This window comes from Maniola jurtina, chromosome 1, assembly GCF_905333055.1.
Source record: "Maniola jurtina chromosome 1, ilManJurt1.1, whole genome shotgun sequence".
NCBI lineage: Eukaryota > Metazoa > Arthropoda > Insecta > Lepidoptera > Nymphalidae > Maniola > Maniola jurtina.
In genome coordinates, this window is record NC_060029.1 from 6,858,929 (window position 1) to 6,877,681 (window position 18,753).

Below are 18,753 nucleotides of genomic sequence, written 5' to 3' on the forward strand. Positions count from 1 at the left end.
TTAATGTCTCTCTGCTGTCTGTCCGTGTGTCACAGGCCGCTAGCTCGTAGACGAAATGAATTACAGACCTGAAATTTTTGTATTTGGTGCAGAACATGGACCCAAAATTGAATAAGAAATTCGATTAAATTATTTTACAGGGGGCTCCCGCCTCCCATACCTAATTACCTACATAAAAAGGAGCTGAAATAAAATTATTTTTTCTTACCCTAGTGTGTGCTATCATTGCCTAGAGCGCATTGAATGGACTAGGAATATATTTTTTATTCTTTTTTATCTTAAAAAATAAAGAAATGGGGAGCCGTTAAACTTGTCGATTTTAGACCATTTTTGTGATGGGGTCTATTTCAAATTAGCTACCAAACTTGTTAGGAGTATGAAATTTCGATATAATAAGTAGCTTAATATTAGCTAGGTACCTGTTTTCAGTTATTCATAAAGTAGTAAGCTATGACTAAAACAAATGAAGATTTTTGGGTTTTTCTTGCACGGTTTGTTACAATGTCTACTCGAAAATTAAATATTTCATACACCCAAAATATTTGTTGTTCATAATTATATGCGGAACGCTAAAAGAGCGAGGCCGACTCGCACTTGGCCGGTTTTTATTTTTTGCTCGCTGTAAAAACAGCCGTACATCTTGAGTCGCGACTCCAATTTATGTTAGCGCCATCTATTAACACAGTTCTAAAGTTTTGGAACGGTCATACCTACATATTCTATGTTCATATACCTACGTATTAGGTATAATACATAGATTTATCATAGTAGATAAATCATATCACCGTTCACATTATCATCATCCATCGCAGACTAACTAGGTACTGAGCACGGGTCTCGTCTCCTCTCAGAATGAGAAGGGTTTGATCATAGTCCACCACGCTGGTAAAGTGCGGATCGGCAGAAATCACACACCTTTGAAAACATTATGAAGAACTCGCAGGGATGCCAGTACAAAGTTTTCTTTCAGCAATAAATCAAGGTTTTCTTTCAGCAATAAATCAAGTGATATTTAATTATTATCAAACCCCCCACACGTTGTAAGTACGTCTTGTCTTAACCACTCGATACCACTGACATATTTGGGTTTGTCATTTATATGGGATTCCGTACGTACGAGCCCTATACACATTAACTTCCTTCCTTTGATGGCTATCACCGCTCTCCGCCGCTCCGCTCAGTATTTTCAAGTGCTTAACATATTATTGTATAAACTCAACCAGGACTTCTAGTTCACACTGATCGCCGATCAAAACGCCGAACAGGTTTTAGTGAAAGCATGCTGACGCTGTAGTCTATTTGCTGCAATATTGACGGCGACATCTGCGTCGACGTATAATCAGCACAGCAAGAAAAGGAAGTGTTTCTCCAACGACATCCATCGATGGAGAAACACTGAACTGCTACCAGTGTCCAGAAGTAGCACAAGGCGACTGTCTGTACCTAGTTTCGGTTTCCTGATATTACGCCGTGCGCAGGTTCCGTGTCGAGTCTACTTAGCGCCATGCTGTATTACTGGCACTTGGATAGGTACGGTCGGTCTCAAAATTAGAGTACCAATTCCGCAAAACTATGATCTTATTAGTGGGAAGTCTCGGGTTCGATTTCCGGCAGGGATTTGGAATTTTATAATTTCTAAATTGCTGGTTTGATCTGGTGGGGAGGCTTCGGCCGTGGCTAGTTATCACCCTACCGGCAAAGCCGTGCCGTTAAGCGTTTTGGTACGATGCCGTATAGAAACCAAAGGGTATGGGTTCAAGAAAAACTGCCATACCCCGTCCAGGTTAGCCCGCTTCCATCTTAGACTGCGTCATCACTTACCACCAGTTAACCTATTCGATCGCGTAAAAGTTAACTGCGTTTTGTGTGGAATTGAAACAGCGCCATCTAGTAACAAGAAGATGGCGCTGTTTCAATTCCATACAAAACGCAGTTAACTTTTACGCGATCGAATAGGTTAAAAATCTCCCACTAGGCACTCAGGTGAGATTGCAGTCAAGGGCTAACTTGTATCTGAATAAAAATTAAATTAAAAACCTTTTTCTATAAACACGTCACACACACCTAACGCATGTTCATAACCGTGCCACGCGAATATGATCATTAAGGTGCAAAACGACTTACGGCCTTTGACTGTACACTGCTGGTGCTAGCGAAGAAGGCTGATTTTTGTAATTTTGCTAAAACTGCGTTAGACAAGTATTGCCTGGATAAGGAGCTGTACCTGCCCATTTTACTCGTTTTTAAAGTTCGTCTCGTTTATAGCATAACTCGAGTGTGTCCGTCTGTCCTTTCAGTCTGTCACAGCCAATTTGCTTCGAGTCTACTGGACCGATAAAGTTCAAAGGTAGGTAGTAACCCACCTTTCTGAAAATTGATACCCAATAGGGGTATCTACATACAGATATGTATATTTCATACAGATATGTTTTTAACAGATTTATCGTAAAGCAAAGACATTTAATTAGGTACCTATATTATACTAGAACACAAATAAAACAATAAATTTTTATTTGCTTTTAATATCATAGAACTGTTTAAATGATAAGTAGTATTCGTGGGTAAATCAAATAGAAATAAAGATGTAACAAAATAATCTAAATATTTGATCCGCGCAGGAAAAGTGGGTGGTATTCATCGACTCAATGCCTATGATTCTAATTCAGAACCTTTCATGGCATGGCACTAGTCCTCTTACATATTCGCCTATCATCCTTAGTAATAAGTACATTTTATGAAAAAGATTCGCGACGAAATAATCTGTCAGTAGGTATGTATGTGTAACATGGACATTTATACCTATACACGCATATCAAGTAAAACACAAATGTTAACAGTGAGCTCTTGGACATAATGCCCGATATGCTTTTAGCAAAAGATTTTATCTTAAAAATAAATACAGTTACTATCAGTCATTGAATTGCATCGTGCCTACCGATTCCTATTTCATAGATGATGCACAAGAGCTCAAAGTAACGGCAGTCGTCTCTTATAAATCTTGCATAACTCGCGCAAACATCATCCCTGTCAGTGATGCTCACAGACTAGCAAACACTCAAGATACGAATTAAATTAAAGCGATTCTGCTTTCATTAAGCTCACAGTCCGTTAATGTTACAACTAGTGGTACTGGAAAATAGGTTTACCGCTCGATATCCATTAATATTCTATCATGTGAATGTTTAACATTTACGTGATAAGTGATAACTGATGAGGAATTCCGAATCCGAAAAAACTTCGAATGCTTCAAGGCACTGACGTATTAATAGCGAAAAACTAAAAAGTATCATTACTAGGAAAATGAAGTGTTATTGTCGGTCTTTTAAATTAATGGCATTGGGCACCTACTACTTACAGATTTAACAAACAAATTAATTTTTTAACCAAGTAATATTAAAAAAGTTCATAAAAGTAACAGCATGTTAAACAACATTCAAAATCTGTGTTTGTAAAAGACAAGTTTTTAAATTAACAACCAATTGAGATTCTTCAACGAATATTTTCAACAATAAAGTTAACTGTAGGAGCACGTAATAAGTTTTTACAAAATTTTACTGTCAGTGCTTTATGTAACGTAGTACTTATACATTTTATCCAAAAAATGTACTAAGCATGTCAAGAAAAAGAGCTGTTAATTACATATGTACAAAACATGAGCTCGAGAATAAAGGCAATACTGTCTTTTTGTTCATCACAAAATTTCTAACTTGTAATTTAATGATGTTGTAAAATCTTCAAATATTCTCATGATTGAAAATTTTCCAATATTCTACGTGATTGTAAAACAATTTCATAAATCGGTATTATTTAAATTTTATATCATCATTAGTCAGGAAATTATCGTGATGAAAAAAAAAGATTTTCGGCACCAATATGGCGGCCTTGCGTCTCGCTCGTGAAACCTTATGACATCGACACCAATCCTTTTCAGGGGGTTGATTCATGTCTAAGTTTACAAAATATGTTTATTCACTTATACATATCACCATACATTCTTCATCATTCATAGATTCTTTCATATCTTACAAAACAATAATTTATAAAATTCATAATCCCTTGCAAATGTGCATCATGCCTATAATAACATACGTCAACTTTCATACAAGTCTCTTTCACATTACATAAGTAAAGATACCACAGCCACTGTCTGTATCTATAATACCAAATAGGAAAATGCTTTAATATTTTTTAGAATATTACGGAAAGATTATAGTGAGGCATTACATCGTTTTTCAAGTGCTGCGCTAGGTGCATAATTGGCCACATAATAATCACTATGCGTTTGAAAACAAAAATTATCACTACATTTACAAAAAAAAACTTATAAAGCACAAATGGTTCGAATTCTGTATGAAGTTTTTAATGTACTTAGTAATGAAATTGCATACAGACTGCATGTAATTAGTTATTATTAACATGTATATAATATTATGTAAAAGAACATAATAACATACATACATAGTCACACGTACATGTTGAATTGTAACATCTACATTGAAACTAAGGCATTGAAATTAAATGTTTTGTAAGTAAATTAAATTCGCTATTCTTAAGACCCAGTATATATAAATGCACCTAACGACTTAAAAATAATAATATGATATGACCTCCCAATAATACATTTAAATTTACCAGCAGTATGTTGATTGAAACTTCGTTACATCACTTTTGTTCCATGATGTTTCAAATCTGTAACAAGAGATTTAATATTTATTTTAAAAAATCCAGTGTCAACATGCAGAATAACTGATGATCTATTTAGTTCATAAAAGTGGTAGGTATATTTCATTCTTTTCAAATGGGTGCGTGTATCCCGTGTACATGGGAAAGAAGTGAAACTTCAGATCAAAAAGTCAATAAGTAAAGGTCTGTATTTCTAGATTTTAAATTGGCCAAATATCGGAATCAGCATCCCAAAAGCCCCCAAAAGTACGTCGGCCACTTAAAAATTGACGTAATTTACCCGATAAACACCCTGAAAAATCTGGGAAATAACACCCATTATCGATATCAATTCAAAAGAAAGTAACACGTCTTGTCGTTTTGGAATTTAAAATGGACGTCATTTTTGTATTCAGCATCTTGAGGAACCTCGCAAAATCCACCCACATTGATTTCAAAATTTTATTTAAATGCCTTTTTGCAACATCATAACGCAGCCGGCATGCTGTTGCCTGCAGTCTCATGTGCCGCGCAACTTATTCGACTTTGTGTGCAAAATCCTCAGAATAGCGTCGTGCACGGGTCGCCCGTGAGCCTTGCGATGACCTACATGTACTCACCAGCTAGCGAGCGGCGCCTGCTGCTTGAGCTTACGGATCTCCTTGGTGGCCCAGTTCGCGAGCGTCTTGGTGCGCGGCGTACGCGACAGGCGCGCGGCCTGCAGCAGGTCCAGCAGCGGCCGCGTCTCCAGCAGCGGCAGCACGCACTGGCCGAACACCGTGCACAGGTCGCCCGTGAGCCCTGCGATGACCTACATGTACTCACCAGCTAGCGAGCGGCGCCTGCTGCTTGAGCTTACGGATCTCCTTGGTGGCCCAGTTCGCGAGCGTCTTGGTGCGCGGCGTACGCGACAGGCGCGCGGCCTGCAGCAGGTCCAGCAGCGGCCGCGTCTCCAGCAGCGGCAGCACGCACTGGCCGAACACCGTGCACAGGTCGCCCGTGAGCCCTGCGATGACCTACATGTACTCACCAGCTAGCGAGCGGCGCCTGCTGCTTGAGCTTACGGATCTCCTTGGTGGCCCAGTTCGCGAGCGTCTTGGTGCGCGGCGTACGCGACAGGCGCGCGGCCTGCAGCAGGTCCAGCAGCGGCCGCGTCTCCAGCAGCGGCAGCACGCGCTGGCCGAACACCGTGCACAGGTCGCCCGTGAGCCCTGCGATGACCGACATGTGGCCGTCCGTGCGCTCGGGCTCCGACGCCACCTGGATCATGAAGTTCACGATCGCGCCTACGTGCGGCTCCACCACGGCCACGTCAGCTTGGATCTCGCCACTCGTGCCCTTCAGCCCCTGAATGATGCCCGTGTATGCTTCGAGCACACTCTCCCGGAGCTCGCACAGATACTCCACCATATCATAGTCCTCACGATCCACTTGCGCGTTGCTGGCCTAAAATGTACAAGAAAAAAGTTATTTAGTCATTATAATCATTTTGGTCATATCAATAACCATCAAAACAATCATTTACCTGCAGCAGCATCTGCATGACTACATCGAAATACTTCTTAAAGTCAGGACCGATACTGAGAGCTATATCTCCGAAGACTGATAGAATTTGAGGTTTTACTGAACGATGGATAGATGGGTCACCGAGGTTCTCTAGTAACAGTACTATGATTTCATCACAATAAGGCAGCACCTAGAATTACACAGAAAATAAAAGTAATTAAATAAAAACTAAAAAGTAATGATAGTCTGGTGGCTAAGACTTCAAGCTTATTTGGGGATCCACATTCAAGTTCAATCCTGGGCATGCAGGATACTGATTCAGAGAATCACATCAATTTTCAAATTGAATTTATCTTATTTTATTACCTACATTATCGTTATTATTATATCTATTTTGTGCCAGATTCTGTCAAATGGGTTCCAAAAAAGCAAGCATGCAATCAAATTGTACCCAAACTTTAACATATTTTACAAAAGCTACATGCAAAACTACTTGAACACAGACATTTTTAAAATTATTATCATCATCATGATATAACCGATAGAGGTCCACGGCTGGACAGAGGTATCTTGTTGAGGTTTCCACACATGAACTTTCAAACTTGGTACACCAATAATAATTCATAACCAATAAATCATATTATAATTTACCTTACTCTTTAGTGCACGGCATATGTCACCAGTAACACCTACAGCAGCTATGCATACTTGATATTCTTGATGATTTTTAAGACCAACATAGAGGTATTGTTTGAAAGCATCCATATATTTAAGAAACCCTTCTCCTAACACCTCAACCAATGTCGATACTGCCATCAAAGCGTCTTCTTGAACGCCACCGGCCTTACCGGCGTTCCCGGCGAACATCGTTAGCAGAGCAGTCATGATAGAGTCAGATATTTGCGGTGCATCCTCAGGAGTCACCTTCCGAAGAACCGATTGCAGAGTGGCGCATAGCAGACTCTGCAGGTCAATCAACTGTGATCTATCAGCCTGACTGGAGATATGGTTCTCCATCTGTAGCACCTGCTGCAGCCGCTCCAATATAACCATGGTAGTTTTTTGCACAGTGACATAACAGTCAGTGGGAGAGTTTTTGACCATTTCCATGAGAGCTTCATAAGCGGCTGACCGCAAATTATGCTGTGCTGCATCTTGGCGGTCCGTAGTCTCCAGCAGGCGTTCAACAATGTAATCAAAGTAAGTGGACATACAGTAAGTCTTGGGCTGGTGTGAGTCACTGCAATCGGCGGCTTCGTATGCAGCTTCGGCTAGTCCTGTGAATGCCCAACAAACATTCGCGGCTACTCGTGGCTCGCCCTTTAGTCCACTCATAAGACTTTCTAAAAGAGGCTTAAGATATGTGTCATTGATGGCTGCCTCTGGGACGATTTCGCAAATCCTACCAAATGTCCAGGCCGCTGTATCTCTCACTGCTACACTCGAGTCATACATAGCTTGAATGAGCGTAGGCATCGCTTCCTCTACAAGTGGTTTTAAAGTAGCCGATTCTAGACCACCTAGGATAGAGCCGAAAGCCATAAGAGCTGCTTCCCTGTACCGCCAGTTTTCGCTTTTAATATTTGAATGAATAAATGGCAAAACATGAGGAACTATGTCATCTTCGCAACAGTTTGAGAGCAGCATTAAACATACTGAAGCAGCTTTTGATGGGTTCCATTCCAGTTCATCATCAGAGTCTTCCTGTTTTGTTAGTTTTTGCATTAGCACTGGAGCAATATACTGCAAAGCTCCCCGAGCATAGAATCTTGATGTTCTTACTGGTGGTCGACCTAAGAAGAAAATTAAATCAACTGAATTTACTGTAACAATTCTGACACTTGACATAATATTCAACTCTATAATATAACCATACCTGCTTCATTCGCTTCAGCCATCTCAATGCCTAGATCTATTTCTTCATCGCTAACATTTGACCAAAATTCTATTCCTTGCAAAGAGATCTCATCAATGTCAGATTTCATAGCTTCTAAAGTAATAGGGAACAGCGCTTGTCCCATATAAGGTTCCATGTACTGGTAGTATAAGGATAATATTTTCACCTAGAAAAATTTTAAAAGCTTAATAAATCAAGTTACTGAACTTATTTCTCTAATGTAATGAACAAGTTAGATGCTTATGATTTTTTATAGAATAATTATTGCCTGCATTCATTAACTTAGGTTTTATTGGGTACTATTCCTAACTTAGTTTAAACTTAGCGATTTTGAGGTAAGTACCTATTGTGTTAATCAAGTTATTCAAATTGCCCATAACATAGCGATGGTTCTCGCTTTGCAAATGTAAAGCTTAATGTGCTGTTGAATGTACACCAGTTAGTTATTTCATAACCCTGTTTTGGTTATTTTTGTGAACTATTTTAATGTTAATTATTAAATACAATGTGTGCTATAAAATCATCACAAAAATAGAATTTATTTTGCTTAATAATTTGACCTGAATTTTGTATTTATTTCCACTTGTTTAAATACATGCCATTTAATAAATTGGTATGGGGAGCTATCAGTTAAGAGCTTATTAAGGATGCTACTTGTGTTACCCTAATTTCTTGTACAAACCTAATAACCAAATTTCAGCATACATAGATCTGGTAAAATAGATATAAATTTATAAAATGAAATATTCACACAAAGTACAACTTAAAAAGTTCATGATTTTTTTATTTGTAAAGATAATTTAATATTTCTGTCACTGTTGTGCCATTGTGTGTGTGTGTGTGCCTATATATATAATAAAAAAAATCCATTACAAATACTTATAACTTCACCATTGGCTTGCTTATTAATAATTCAAATATAACAAACTCACTAGACATTGAAGTGCTGCTACACTTATTCTCATATCTGGGGATTGTGTCGCCTCACAAACAACTTCCATGATAAAATTCCTTTCATTTTCTCTATCAAAATTGGCCCTTGTGAATTCAAGGGAATTGAGTAGAGCTTGAGTTGCAGCAAGACGAACATGAGTACTAGGCTCACTTGATCTCATGCCATGGATGATGGCAGTTAAAATTGCATTGCTTTGTTCTGTTAGCACTTCAGCATCTATTTCTTGACAAATATAACCTGAAAACAGACAAAAACAATAAAAACCAAGGTTTTCGAAAATCACATTACAGGATTATGTTACAGGGCCCAACATATGTATTATGTTAAAGTCAAAGCTCTTATCCAGTCCAAACTACTTTTGATTGCAAAAAACTGGTTACGACTGAAAAATATTGATAAATAGTGCTTTTGATTAAAAACATCAGCCAAAAGTGGTTATAAATATGAACCCTTGGGCTGCACAGTCTTATTAGCTAAAAGACTAGCTTCGGTACCACTTCATTCGGCTTCACCTCCTTGACTTTTATTTTGCTCCACTCTCTAATAAGTTACTTTATTAAGGACCTCCTTTATGAGCTTCTGGTTTGACACTTTTCAATAACAGAGGGGTAGGACAGATAAGACTGGGTGGAGTCACAGCGTTTTTTTTTCAGATTTCATTCTGGGCCACATTGGACCTAATGTTATTCCATTCCATCAGCCTGTATGCATCCACAGCTAGACATAGACCTTTTCAAGAGTGCACCACTCACAGTAGTGTTATAACATATGTCATTTATGTGCATGAATTATTCATTTGGTATTCAAATCTCTTACCTACATTTACAGGTCCAACAGGGTCCAAAGTTTTATTCACATACTATAACATAAGTACTAATTTTATACATAAACCTATCAATAATTTAGTGTAAGAAGTATATAAGAAGTAGGAAATACACTTACCAATAGCCTCTAAGCTTGCTTCTTTCTTTAGTTCAGTAGATTCAGGATTGACAACATTTTCTACTAGGATGGGAATCAGACCATTCCATTGTCCTACAGCAAGTTCAGCTACAGCGACATATGCTACACACTGGGCAGCAGAACTGGGTCTACTGTTCTCTGTACCAATAGCTGCTAATATCTAAAAATAGTTTTATTGGGACTAAAAATTTATGCCTAGCAAAATCTTATTCATAAAAAGAATAATTATAATTTAATCCAGTATATTATAAATGTGAATATTAATATCAGAACATTATAAATATGAAAGTGAGCCTGCCTTTCTGTCTGTAACCTTTACAAAGCCAAACCAATTTTGACAAAATTTGGTAAGTTCTTTACTATGGCCTCATTTTAAAATAGCCATCAATAATAAAAAGCCATATTTCAATTTTATAAACTTTACCCCTGCAGCCTTTATATCATATCACTTTCTTTCACACTGAAGTGTTAAAATTATCATTCATCCCATCTCATTTGTCCATGCAATGTACCGTTGTTTATGAGAGTCAGTTGATAAATTTTCTCTATTTCCTGGCATAGCAGTGATTAAAAATGACCTTTTTTAAATTATATAGACTAGCGTTTGGCTGCAATCAGACCTGCTAGCAAGTGACGATGCAGCCTAAGATGGAGTGTGCTTGCCTAGAAGTTGCCTATTTACTCTTGACTTCCATATCCTAGAGGTTCGGATAAGAAAAGAGGAAGCAAATCGCTTTGTATGTGTTCGATGAATTTCGACTATGTATGGATGCAGACCTTGATGTAGACCTACTCATAAAAGTTACTATCATAATTATAAGTAAAAAATATTAAGTAATAGAAAAACATGGGAGAAGTAGACTTACATTATTTTTAATGTAGAGTCTTGTATCTTCAGGTAGCTCTAGCCATCTTTGCTGATATTGTTGTTTAAGTGTTGGGTCTTTTGAAGTGAGGTGATTTTTTAACTGCAAGCCAGCAGCCATTCTAGCCACCTGGCTATTACCCCCCTGGACCAGCACATCTGATAACATCTTGATGAAAATCGTGAAGTTAGAGACAGCTGCATGGTCAAGGTATTTCTCTGCAGCTTCCAATTCATTTCGATCTGTAATATTATGTTGTGTATGCTATTATAAATGAAGGATATGGTATTATAATGAAACCATTAATTATTATCATTAGAAATCATCATTGGACAGTTGGTATAATGTGAGGTTATCATACCTTAAGCCAATGATCAAAAATGAACAAAGTATGATATTAAAAAGTGAAAGAAAGCCTAAATACGAAAAACAATCGTACGGCCCAGAAACTTCCTAACATGACGAGTGGAATAACGTGTTACGCTATCTTGTTATTTAAGAGTTTAACTGTTAAAAATCAAATTTCACAAAAGTTGTGTTTTAACCGTAACAGAGTTCTAATATTACTAATATCATGCTATCGTAATTAGTCATAACGATTGGTGCTACGTAGATTTACAAAAGTGAAAAGTCAGTTGACAATAAAGAAGCGCCATGCTCATAACTGAAGAAAGCGTTACTTACCTGGGGAAATAGTCTTTTCTAATACTTGTATCAGCGTTAACGTCGGTTCTGTAATCATTGTGTTATTTTATATTCTAAATCACCTTACAACTATCTGAAAAAACTAATAACCGAAGAAAAATTGGTAACCGGCACACGACGAAAGAACACTCAAAATTGCTCAAACACAGACTCAAAATTCCCAAACCCCAAATGACAAAATTAAAATTTTCCAATGTTGCCAACTGGCTGGCTGGTTATGGAGGCACCAGACGCTTGCGACCACAATTGTGACCATATTATTATACATTGATTGACTTATACTAATCTATGCTTGCGAGTTGCGAGTTGCGACCATATATCTCTATGCGACCAGAAACCCATTACTGGGCACAGGCCCCCGGGTTCCCTTTGTAAATGAGAAGGGGTTGGCAGTAGTCTATCTAGTAGTTATAGTAATACCTAAACCATATTTCAAAAAATAATAGAGGTGGGTACCTACCATATAGAACCTCTACCTTCTACCCTGGACCGAACTCTTGACCTTCCGTAAAGAGGTGATGTCTAGCTTTTAATCATACTCTCCTTGCGACAAAGGCTTTGGCTGATCTAATCAATGTCGCTAAATGCGTGTTAGATCATATCTCTATTTTTTTTTCAAATATCTTTGCGGTTTACTTAATTTTTTTTTCAAAAGTTAAGAAGTTAAGCACTCACAGGTCGGACTGTACCTGAAATGTTCCAAAAAAAGTTACCCAAATCGTATCTTTAAAAAAGTCTGATTTAGAAAACATCCGAATTGTATTTTTCATTCAAAAATTCCTTATAATAACTAGGTACCTTCGTATCCTGTGTTTATTTTTATATGTAAGTATTGCACTTTATTATATTTCATAGACAATTATTAATGTTGTGGTGTGTCTGTGGCAAGTGTGGCATGAAGACGACTATGGTCTGTGATGGTATAAAAAGGCTAAAATCCAGAACCGTAAAACAGTTGAAAAAATAGGTATGTAGTGTTGGTTTCAGTTGGTTTTGTTTGAGTTTTGACTTTTGAAACTATTATAATTTTTTGGTCTGTACTCTGTGTTCTTTTTTGTGTTGGTGGTGTTGACAGGAGCTTTTCGTGAACGTTAGAGCGAAAAGAAATAAGTAAAAATGGTACTTAAATCTTTAAATTGTTAGTTAATCTTAAAGTGCAACTCTTTAATTATTATTGGATATTAATAAAATAGTTTATGTGATGATAACCTTTTGTATATTTTGTTCAAAACAAGTGCTTTTATTTGCAGTCGCTCGTGATTCCGGATAAGTTTCAACACATTCTTCGTATTATGAATACCAATATTGATGGCAAACGCAAAGTGATGTTTGCGATGACTGCAATAAAGGGAGTCGGTCGCCGGTACTCCAATATTGTATTGAAAAAGGCAGACATTGATTTAGACAAACGTGCTGGTGAATGCACTGAAGAAGAAGTGAGTATAAAGCGAAAATTCGATTGTATGCGCACAGCTACGGTAATGAGTCAAAACTTTACCGGGCTTAAAGCATAGCCATAGTCTGTTTTAAAGTTAAAAATCCTAGAAGTGGATCCTGGACAGAATCTAGCTTAATAAAAGTAATAGGTAAGTATATAACTTTGGGAATGAGAAGGATTTAGGCCATAGTGCAACTACACTGGCCAAGTATGGATTGGCAGACTTCACACACCTTTGAGTACATTATGAAGAACTCTCCGGCATGCAGGTTTCCTCACAGTATTTTCCTTCACCGTTAAAGCAAGTGATATTGCTTCAAACTCATAATGTTGAACATAACATGATGAAGAATATAACTTTATCAACTCTTCTGTAGAGAGGGATAAGTTTAATCTCTTAATAAAATATAAATAATTGTTTCAGGTAGAAAAAATTGTTACTATTATGTCCAACCCAAGGCAATACAAAATCCCGGACTGGTTCCTCAATAGGCAAAAAGATATTGTTGATGGTAAATACAGCCAATTGACTTCTTCAAACTTGGACTCTAAGCTCCGTGAAGATTTGGAGAGGTTGAAGAAGATCCGTGCACACAGAGGCATGCGCCACTACTGGGGCCTCCGTGTGCGTGGTCAACACACTAAGACCACCGGCAGACGTGGTAGAACTGTTGGTGTGTCTAAGAAGAAGTAATCTGAGTAATAAAAAATCTTTTTGTCAAAAACCGTTTTATTTGTCTTCTGGTTCAGGTAGTGTTAACAGTTTATATAATTGAGTTTTTTTTGTTAAGTCATCTTTAAGGATCTAGGTTTTTAAAGATTTTTGAATTTAATTAAATTTAATATTTTATAAATAATTTAAAGACTTGGAAATATTTTGAAGTCCTTACTAATGGGGGTCAATAATACAGAGATAGTGTGTGGACAATGTACATGTAAGATTTTAGACCAGTTTTATTACATACAATAAAACCATTAACTTTATCAAATAAAATCATGTTTTGGTAAAAATCATATTTTATTCAAAAAAAATTGGTACCATCATGGTACCTAAACTTTTTGATTGGATTTGTAAAATTAATTATGTATATTTAAAAATGAAGCAAATTCATAAACTACAGTATTAACACAATTCACAACACATAGTACTTTATTATTTATCTAGATCTAATATTATGATGAGGAAAGATTTTTTTTTAATTCATAACTCTTGAAACTACTAAACCGATTGAAATAATTATTTCACAATTAGAAAGATACTTTATCCAAGTGATATAGGCTACATTGTATAATTCATAAATTGGTGTATCTTTCACAAAGTGAAGATAATTATAATATGCATAATAATAGCATCTTCTGTTCTGTATAATATAGGATTTAATGACTGATATACCCTAAGGCAGCTTGAGCCATCACACAGGTGTAGTACTAGTTCACTAGTAATATAATCATTTTACTTATGACTGGTATAATCCAGGTAATATTATTAGGGTAACTACTAAAAACACATGCAGCAAGTTTATGTTTATAATAATATAGCTTAATATTACTATTTACAAGTTTTAAATGAATTAACTATTTATTATTTTAACTTAGAAAATAATGTTTATAAAAAAAAGGTAGCTATAAAAATTAAATCTGAAATAACAAAGTAGTTATTAGCCAAGGAAGCTCATAAAACACTAAAATAGTCCCAGGTCTATCAGATAAAAAACTTGTGTTTTAATATTATTTGAAAAAAAAAACTTAATGATTGTGATGTTTTATCATTTTACTAAAAAAAAAAATAGTATACAGTTTTTACACAAATAATCCTATTCATATTGTGCAATGATCACCATCATATAAACACCGGCAAGGAGGGCAAGAATCTCTTTGATTGACTGTGAAAGTTTATTTGATCCTTCCAATAGTTCTGGAATCACAGACACAGTGGCAATGTATATAAAACCTCCAGCTGTGAATGGTAAGATGAGGGAGGAAACAACACCATCTCCAGAGCCCTGAAGATATATGGAAATGACAGTGCCTGATATGGCACCAAAAGCTGTCAACAATTGCAACATCATAGCTTTTCTTCGTGAACAGCCAGACTGTACAAGTATAGCAAAATCTCCAATTTCATGTGGAATTTCATGCAGTAAAATGGTGACAGTAGTGACCAGTCCTATGCTCTGCCCTGCAATGTATGAAGCTCCAATTGCTAATCCATCAGTGAAATTATGTGTAAAATCAGCTGCAAGATTTAAATATCCGGCAACTTTTATTTCATCCTTTTTATTTTTGTTGGATTTCTTGGACTTATCATCTGACTTTTTCTTGTCATTGCCATGTGTATGGCCGTGTCCCACGTTAAATAGTCGCACAGTTTTCTCCACAGCTAGAAAAGTTATAATGCCTCCTAGGACACCAAGTCCGACTGTCATGTCATGGGGTTCATGATCTTTTTCAGTGTGGGAATGACTATGGCTATGACTGTGTCCTGCTCCAATATTTTGAGACATTAGAGCGTGAGGTATCAAGTGTAAGAAAGCATCGCCGAGAAGACCACCAGAAGCAAAAGATAACAAAACTTTTAAAAGTGGTTGTTTTTCCACGGTACCATCTATAGGTATGTAAAATAATATGAGAAACGGCACGATACTTATAAAGATGGTTGAACCTAAAGCCTTCACATACAAATCATAATTAGATGCATATGGTTCTTCTCGCTCCTGTTTCAAATTTTCATTTGCATTTTTACTGTATTTGTACGCTGCGGATTCGTCTTCGTGTGAATGTGAATGCGAATGTCCGATAACAGCAGATAAAGCCCACGCCGTCACTAAACAAAATAAAACTCCTTTACACGGTTTACTCATGTTGACTAGCTGGAAACTATTGAATATGAATCGCTTATAAACAATTAGCGAACTTAAGCGAATTTTAATACGAAACTAGAGTTTTCTTCAGAATATCAACAACTATTCAATTCACAAACTGTATTGACCGAAAAGTCAACGAACTCTGACCGTGACGTGACAGATGAGTTGTCAATTTATTTTTTTCTCAACTGGCTTTATGGCTCTGGATTTTAACCTTTTTGAGCCTATTCGAATTGTCAATACATATTTGAGAACCACAGGAGACTTGACTAATTTTTTGAGAACCAACATTAGAAACAGACTACCTGCATGACTAGCTATAGCTCGTCTATGTAAAGCCAGACGAGAAGAAGAAAAAAAAAAAGCTATCGCTCGTCGCACTAGAATCACCTACAACTACGCCCCTCGGACTTCGTCTGTGGTGACGTTTGCTGTTGCGCGTGTTATGCCTTTTTGGAGTGTTTTTTTGTTAAAAGTGACAGGTTTTTGTGTTCTGCTGGTGTTTATTGGTGGTGGAACTGACTGGGAAGCGCTCTAAAGAGGCGCCGCGCGTATGTCGGTGGGCGCCGGTACAGACGAAGTCCATACTTATACATATAGTTTCCCTATTTGTGAATGACTACAAACTTGACATTAGCTGGTCAGTGTAAGGCCAGACGAGAGAAAAAAAAAAAAAAAACTACGCCCCTCTGTGAATGTCATTCAAGATCCTTGTCATGTCGTTTTGGTACCTATTGCTCAACAACAAAACTTGTCATTGTCATAGCTGTACTGTAATGGGGGTGTATATTCCATAATAAACATAAACCACGGTAATAAATACTTATGTTCTGAGTCTTTACAAATTATAATAATTTAGATTCCTAGAACATGTGAAAACTCTCATTTCTCATTCACTGTGTGGGTATTTTTAAATGCTAAAGTTACTATTGTTTAATTTTTGCATACAATCTTGAGTAGGTATGTTACTTTTTAGATGTTGATAATTTTTAGTAAGTAGGTACACTTTCACGATTACAGTTCCTGACATCATGGAGAATCCAGAATCTAGTACAAGGGCAGGCCAAGAGGCGCCTGATTCTTGCTTCCATCCAGCTACTAAAACACACAGATTTATAGGCCTTGTGTTAATGTGTTTTCTTTGTTTTGGTGAGTTTAGAATGTATTGGCATTGGTGGCTTGTTTGTGATAATACTTATGAGGGTACTCACCCAGGCTTCATTGGAGTAAAATTTATGAAAATCTTTTCTTATTGGTGTCTAATTTGCATACTGTCAAGATACATGCAAAACTTCAAGTGACAACATTAACTATTAGTCAGTTATATTTTAGTATTCTTTTATTAGTTGACAAATTAATCCAGATACAAGTTAGCTCTTGACTGCAATCTCGCCTGGTGGTAAGTGATGATGCAGTCTACGATGGATGCTGGCTAACCTAGAAGAGATAGCCCACTTCCATCTTTTACCCCTCCCACCTGACCAGACCAGACCTGAGATTTAGAAATTATAAAATTCCAAATCCCTGCTGGGAATCAAACCCGGGGCCTCCCACTGATGAGACACCAGTGCTTATCTCTGTGCCAGGGAGGTTGTTGAAATACTTATACTTGTCATTAAAATATTCAGTTCTTGTAGTAATAAATAATAATCAAAATTGTATATTAGGTATGTAACAAGATTCTTTGTTTTAGGTTCATATTTCTGTTATGACACACCAGGAGCACTCGCTGATAACTTCAAAAGTGACTCACACTTGAACACATCACAGTTTGCCTTGCTATACTCTATATACTCATGGCCAAATGTAATATTATGCTTTATTGGTGGTTATCTTGTTGATAGGTTTGTATAATTAATTATTGCTGTATATAAGTACATATAATATTGCATATTATCACAGTATTATGTGCACAATGTTTGGAATATGTTATCATCTCCAGACTCAATTATGTTATTGATATCTAGCCATTCTTTTAGATGAATTGAATATTTGTAATCAATAATAATTTTGGTTTGCAATTTTTTAACTGACTTCAAAAAGTAACTAGGAGGTTCTCAATTCGTCGGAATCTTTTTTTTAATGTATGTTCCCCAATTACTCAAAGACGCCTGGACCGATTTGGAATATTTTTTTTGTTTGAAAGGTTATACATTGCAGGTGGTCCCATATAAATTTGGTGAAGATCTAATGAATATCTTCGGAGATGGAGAACAGAACTCCTCAATGGATAAGAGCAAATTGCTCGCGATCAGTGCTTAGTAAACAGTAGCATTTTAGTATTTGTGGTTTTTGAAGTCAGTTTTATTTTTCTTTGAATTTTTTTTATTTCTAAATTTTTAGTGGCCCACTGTACTTGTTTACTAAGCTATTATTAATTTGAGTTTAAAATAAACTTTACTCATTCAATAATATAAACAATTTTTCAATGATTTTGATTATATTTAATAAATTAAAAAATATTTTTCTACATGTTTCAGATGTTTTGGTGTGAGATTAGGAACAATAATATACATGACCATTGTATTTATTGGGGCAGTTGTGTTTGCATTTGGAGTTTACATTAACGCTTACTGGTTAATGATACTTGGCAGATTTATATTTGGGTAATTTATTTGTCTGTCTTATCACTATAGATTTTGAGACGGGATGTTTTATGAGTTTTATAAGTATCTCTATTTTTTTAGCCAAATTGGTTCAGTTATTTTATTGTAGTGTAAAAGAGTAGCAAATATCGAAACATTCACAGCTACAATAATATTGTTTTAGAATGTACAACAAGGTACAGCCAGATATCACCATTGTCATGTTGATTTGATTTTGATAGGATAGATTTTTTTGATAAAAAATTTCATATGATAGTATATTGATATAAAAGCAGTGATTAAATATCATTT

The 18,753-nt window shown here is 36.5% G+C and overlaps 4 protein-coding genes across 6 annotated transcripts in view; 2 read left to right on the forward strand and 2 right to left on the reverse strand.

Annotated features, from left to right (window-relative positions):
- Nucleotides 1-2,496: 2,496 nt before the first annotated feature.
- LOC123868452 (importin subunit beta-1) lies at nucleotides 2,497-11,720 on the reverse strand. Of its 2 annotated transcripts, XM_045910997.1 has the most exons (9): nucleotides 11,534-11,720; nucleotides 10,850-11,091; nucleotides 9,963-10,143; nucleotides 8,998-9,257; nucleotides 8,045-8,231; nucleotides 6,820-7,961; nucleotides 6,188-6,358; nucleotides 5,693-6,108; nucleotides 2,497-4,689 (listed from the first exon to the last, which is right to left on the reverse strand). In XM_045910997.1, coding segments are annotated over exons 1-9 (2,658 nt in total). In that variant the 5' UTR covers nucleotides 11,592-11,720; the 3' UTR covers nucleotides 2,497-4,688. The 2 variants fall into 2 exon arrangements, with proteins under 2 accessions (XP_045766953.1, XP_045766950.1); XM_045910994.1 differs by lacking the exon at nucleotides 2,497-4,689 and having other exon boundaries at nucleotides 5,689-6,108.
- A 799-nt stretch (nucleotides 11,721-12,519) lies between these two features.
- Nucleotides 12,520-13,717, forward strand: LOC123868486 (40S ribosomal protein S18). The gene is made up of 3 exons (XM_045911028.1): nucleotides 12,520-12,673; nucleotides 12,805-12,990; nucleotides 13,417-13,717. Exons 1-3 carry the CDS (start codon nucleotides 12,671-12,673, stop codon nucleotides 13,684-13,686), a joined length of 459 nt encoding a protein of 152 aa, XP_045766984.1. The 5' UTR covers nucleotides 12,520-12,670; the 3' UTR covers nucleotides 13,687-13,717.
- A 1,025-nt stretch (nucleotides 13,718-14,742) lies between these two features.
- LOC123868480 (protein catecholamines up) lies at nucleotides 14,743-16,026 on the reverse strand. The gene has a single exon (XM_045911021.1). The coding sequence runs from the start codon at nucleotides 15,851-15,853 to the stop codon at nucleotides 14,807-14,809; it is 1,047 nt and encodes a 348-aa protein (XP_045766977.1). The 5' UTR covers nucleotides 15,854-16,026; the 3' UTR covers nucleotides 14,743-14,806.
- An 856-nt stretch (nucleotides 16,027-16,882) lies between these two features.
- The window catches only part of LOC123868467 (major facilitator superfamily domain-containing protein 1-like), an 8,571-nt gene continuing 6,700 nt past the window's right edge, over nucleotides 16,883-18,753 (forward strand). For both annotated transcript variants that reach the window (XR_006796649.1, XM_045911011.1), the window contains exons 1-3: nucleotides 16,883-17,005; nucleotides 17,550-17,700; nucleotides 18,337-18,462. Coding sequence is in view for 1 of the 2 variants with exons in the window: in XM_045911011.1 (XP_045766967.1) it covers nucleotides 16,888-17,005; nucleotides 17,550-17,700; nucleotides 18,337-18,462 (395 nt within the window). In the remaining variant the exon portion in view is untranslated. The remainder of the gene's footprint in view (nucleotides 17,006-17,549; nucleotides 17,701-18,336; nucleotides 18,463-18,753) is intronic.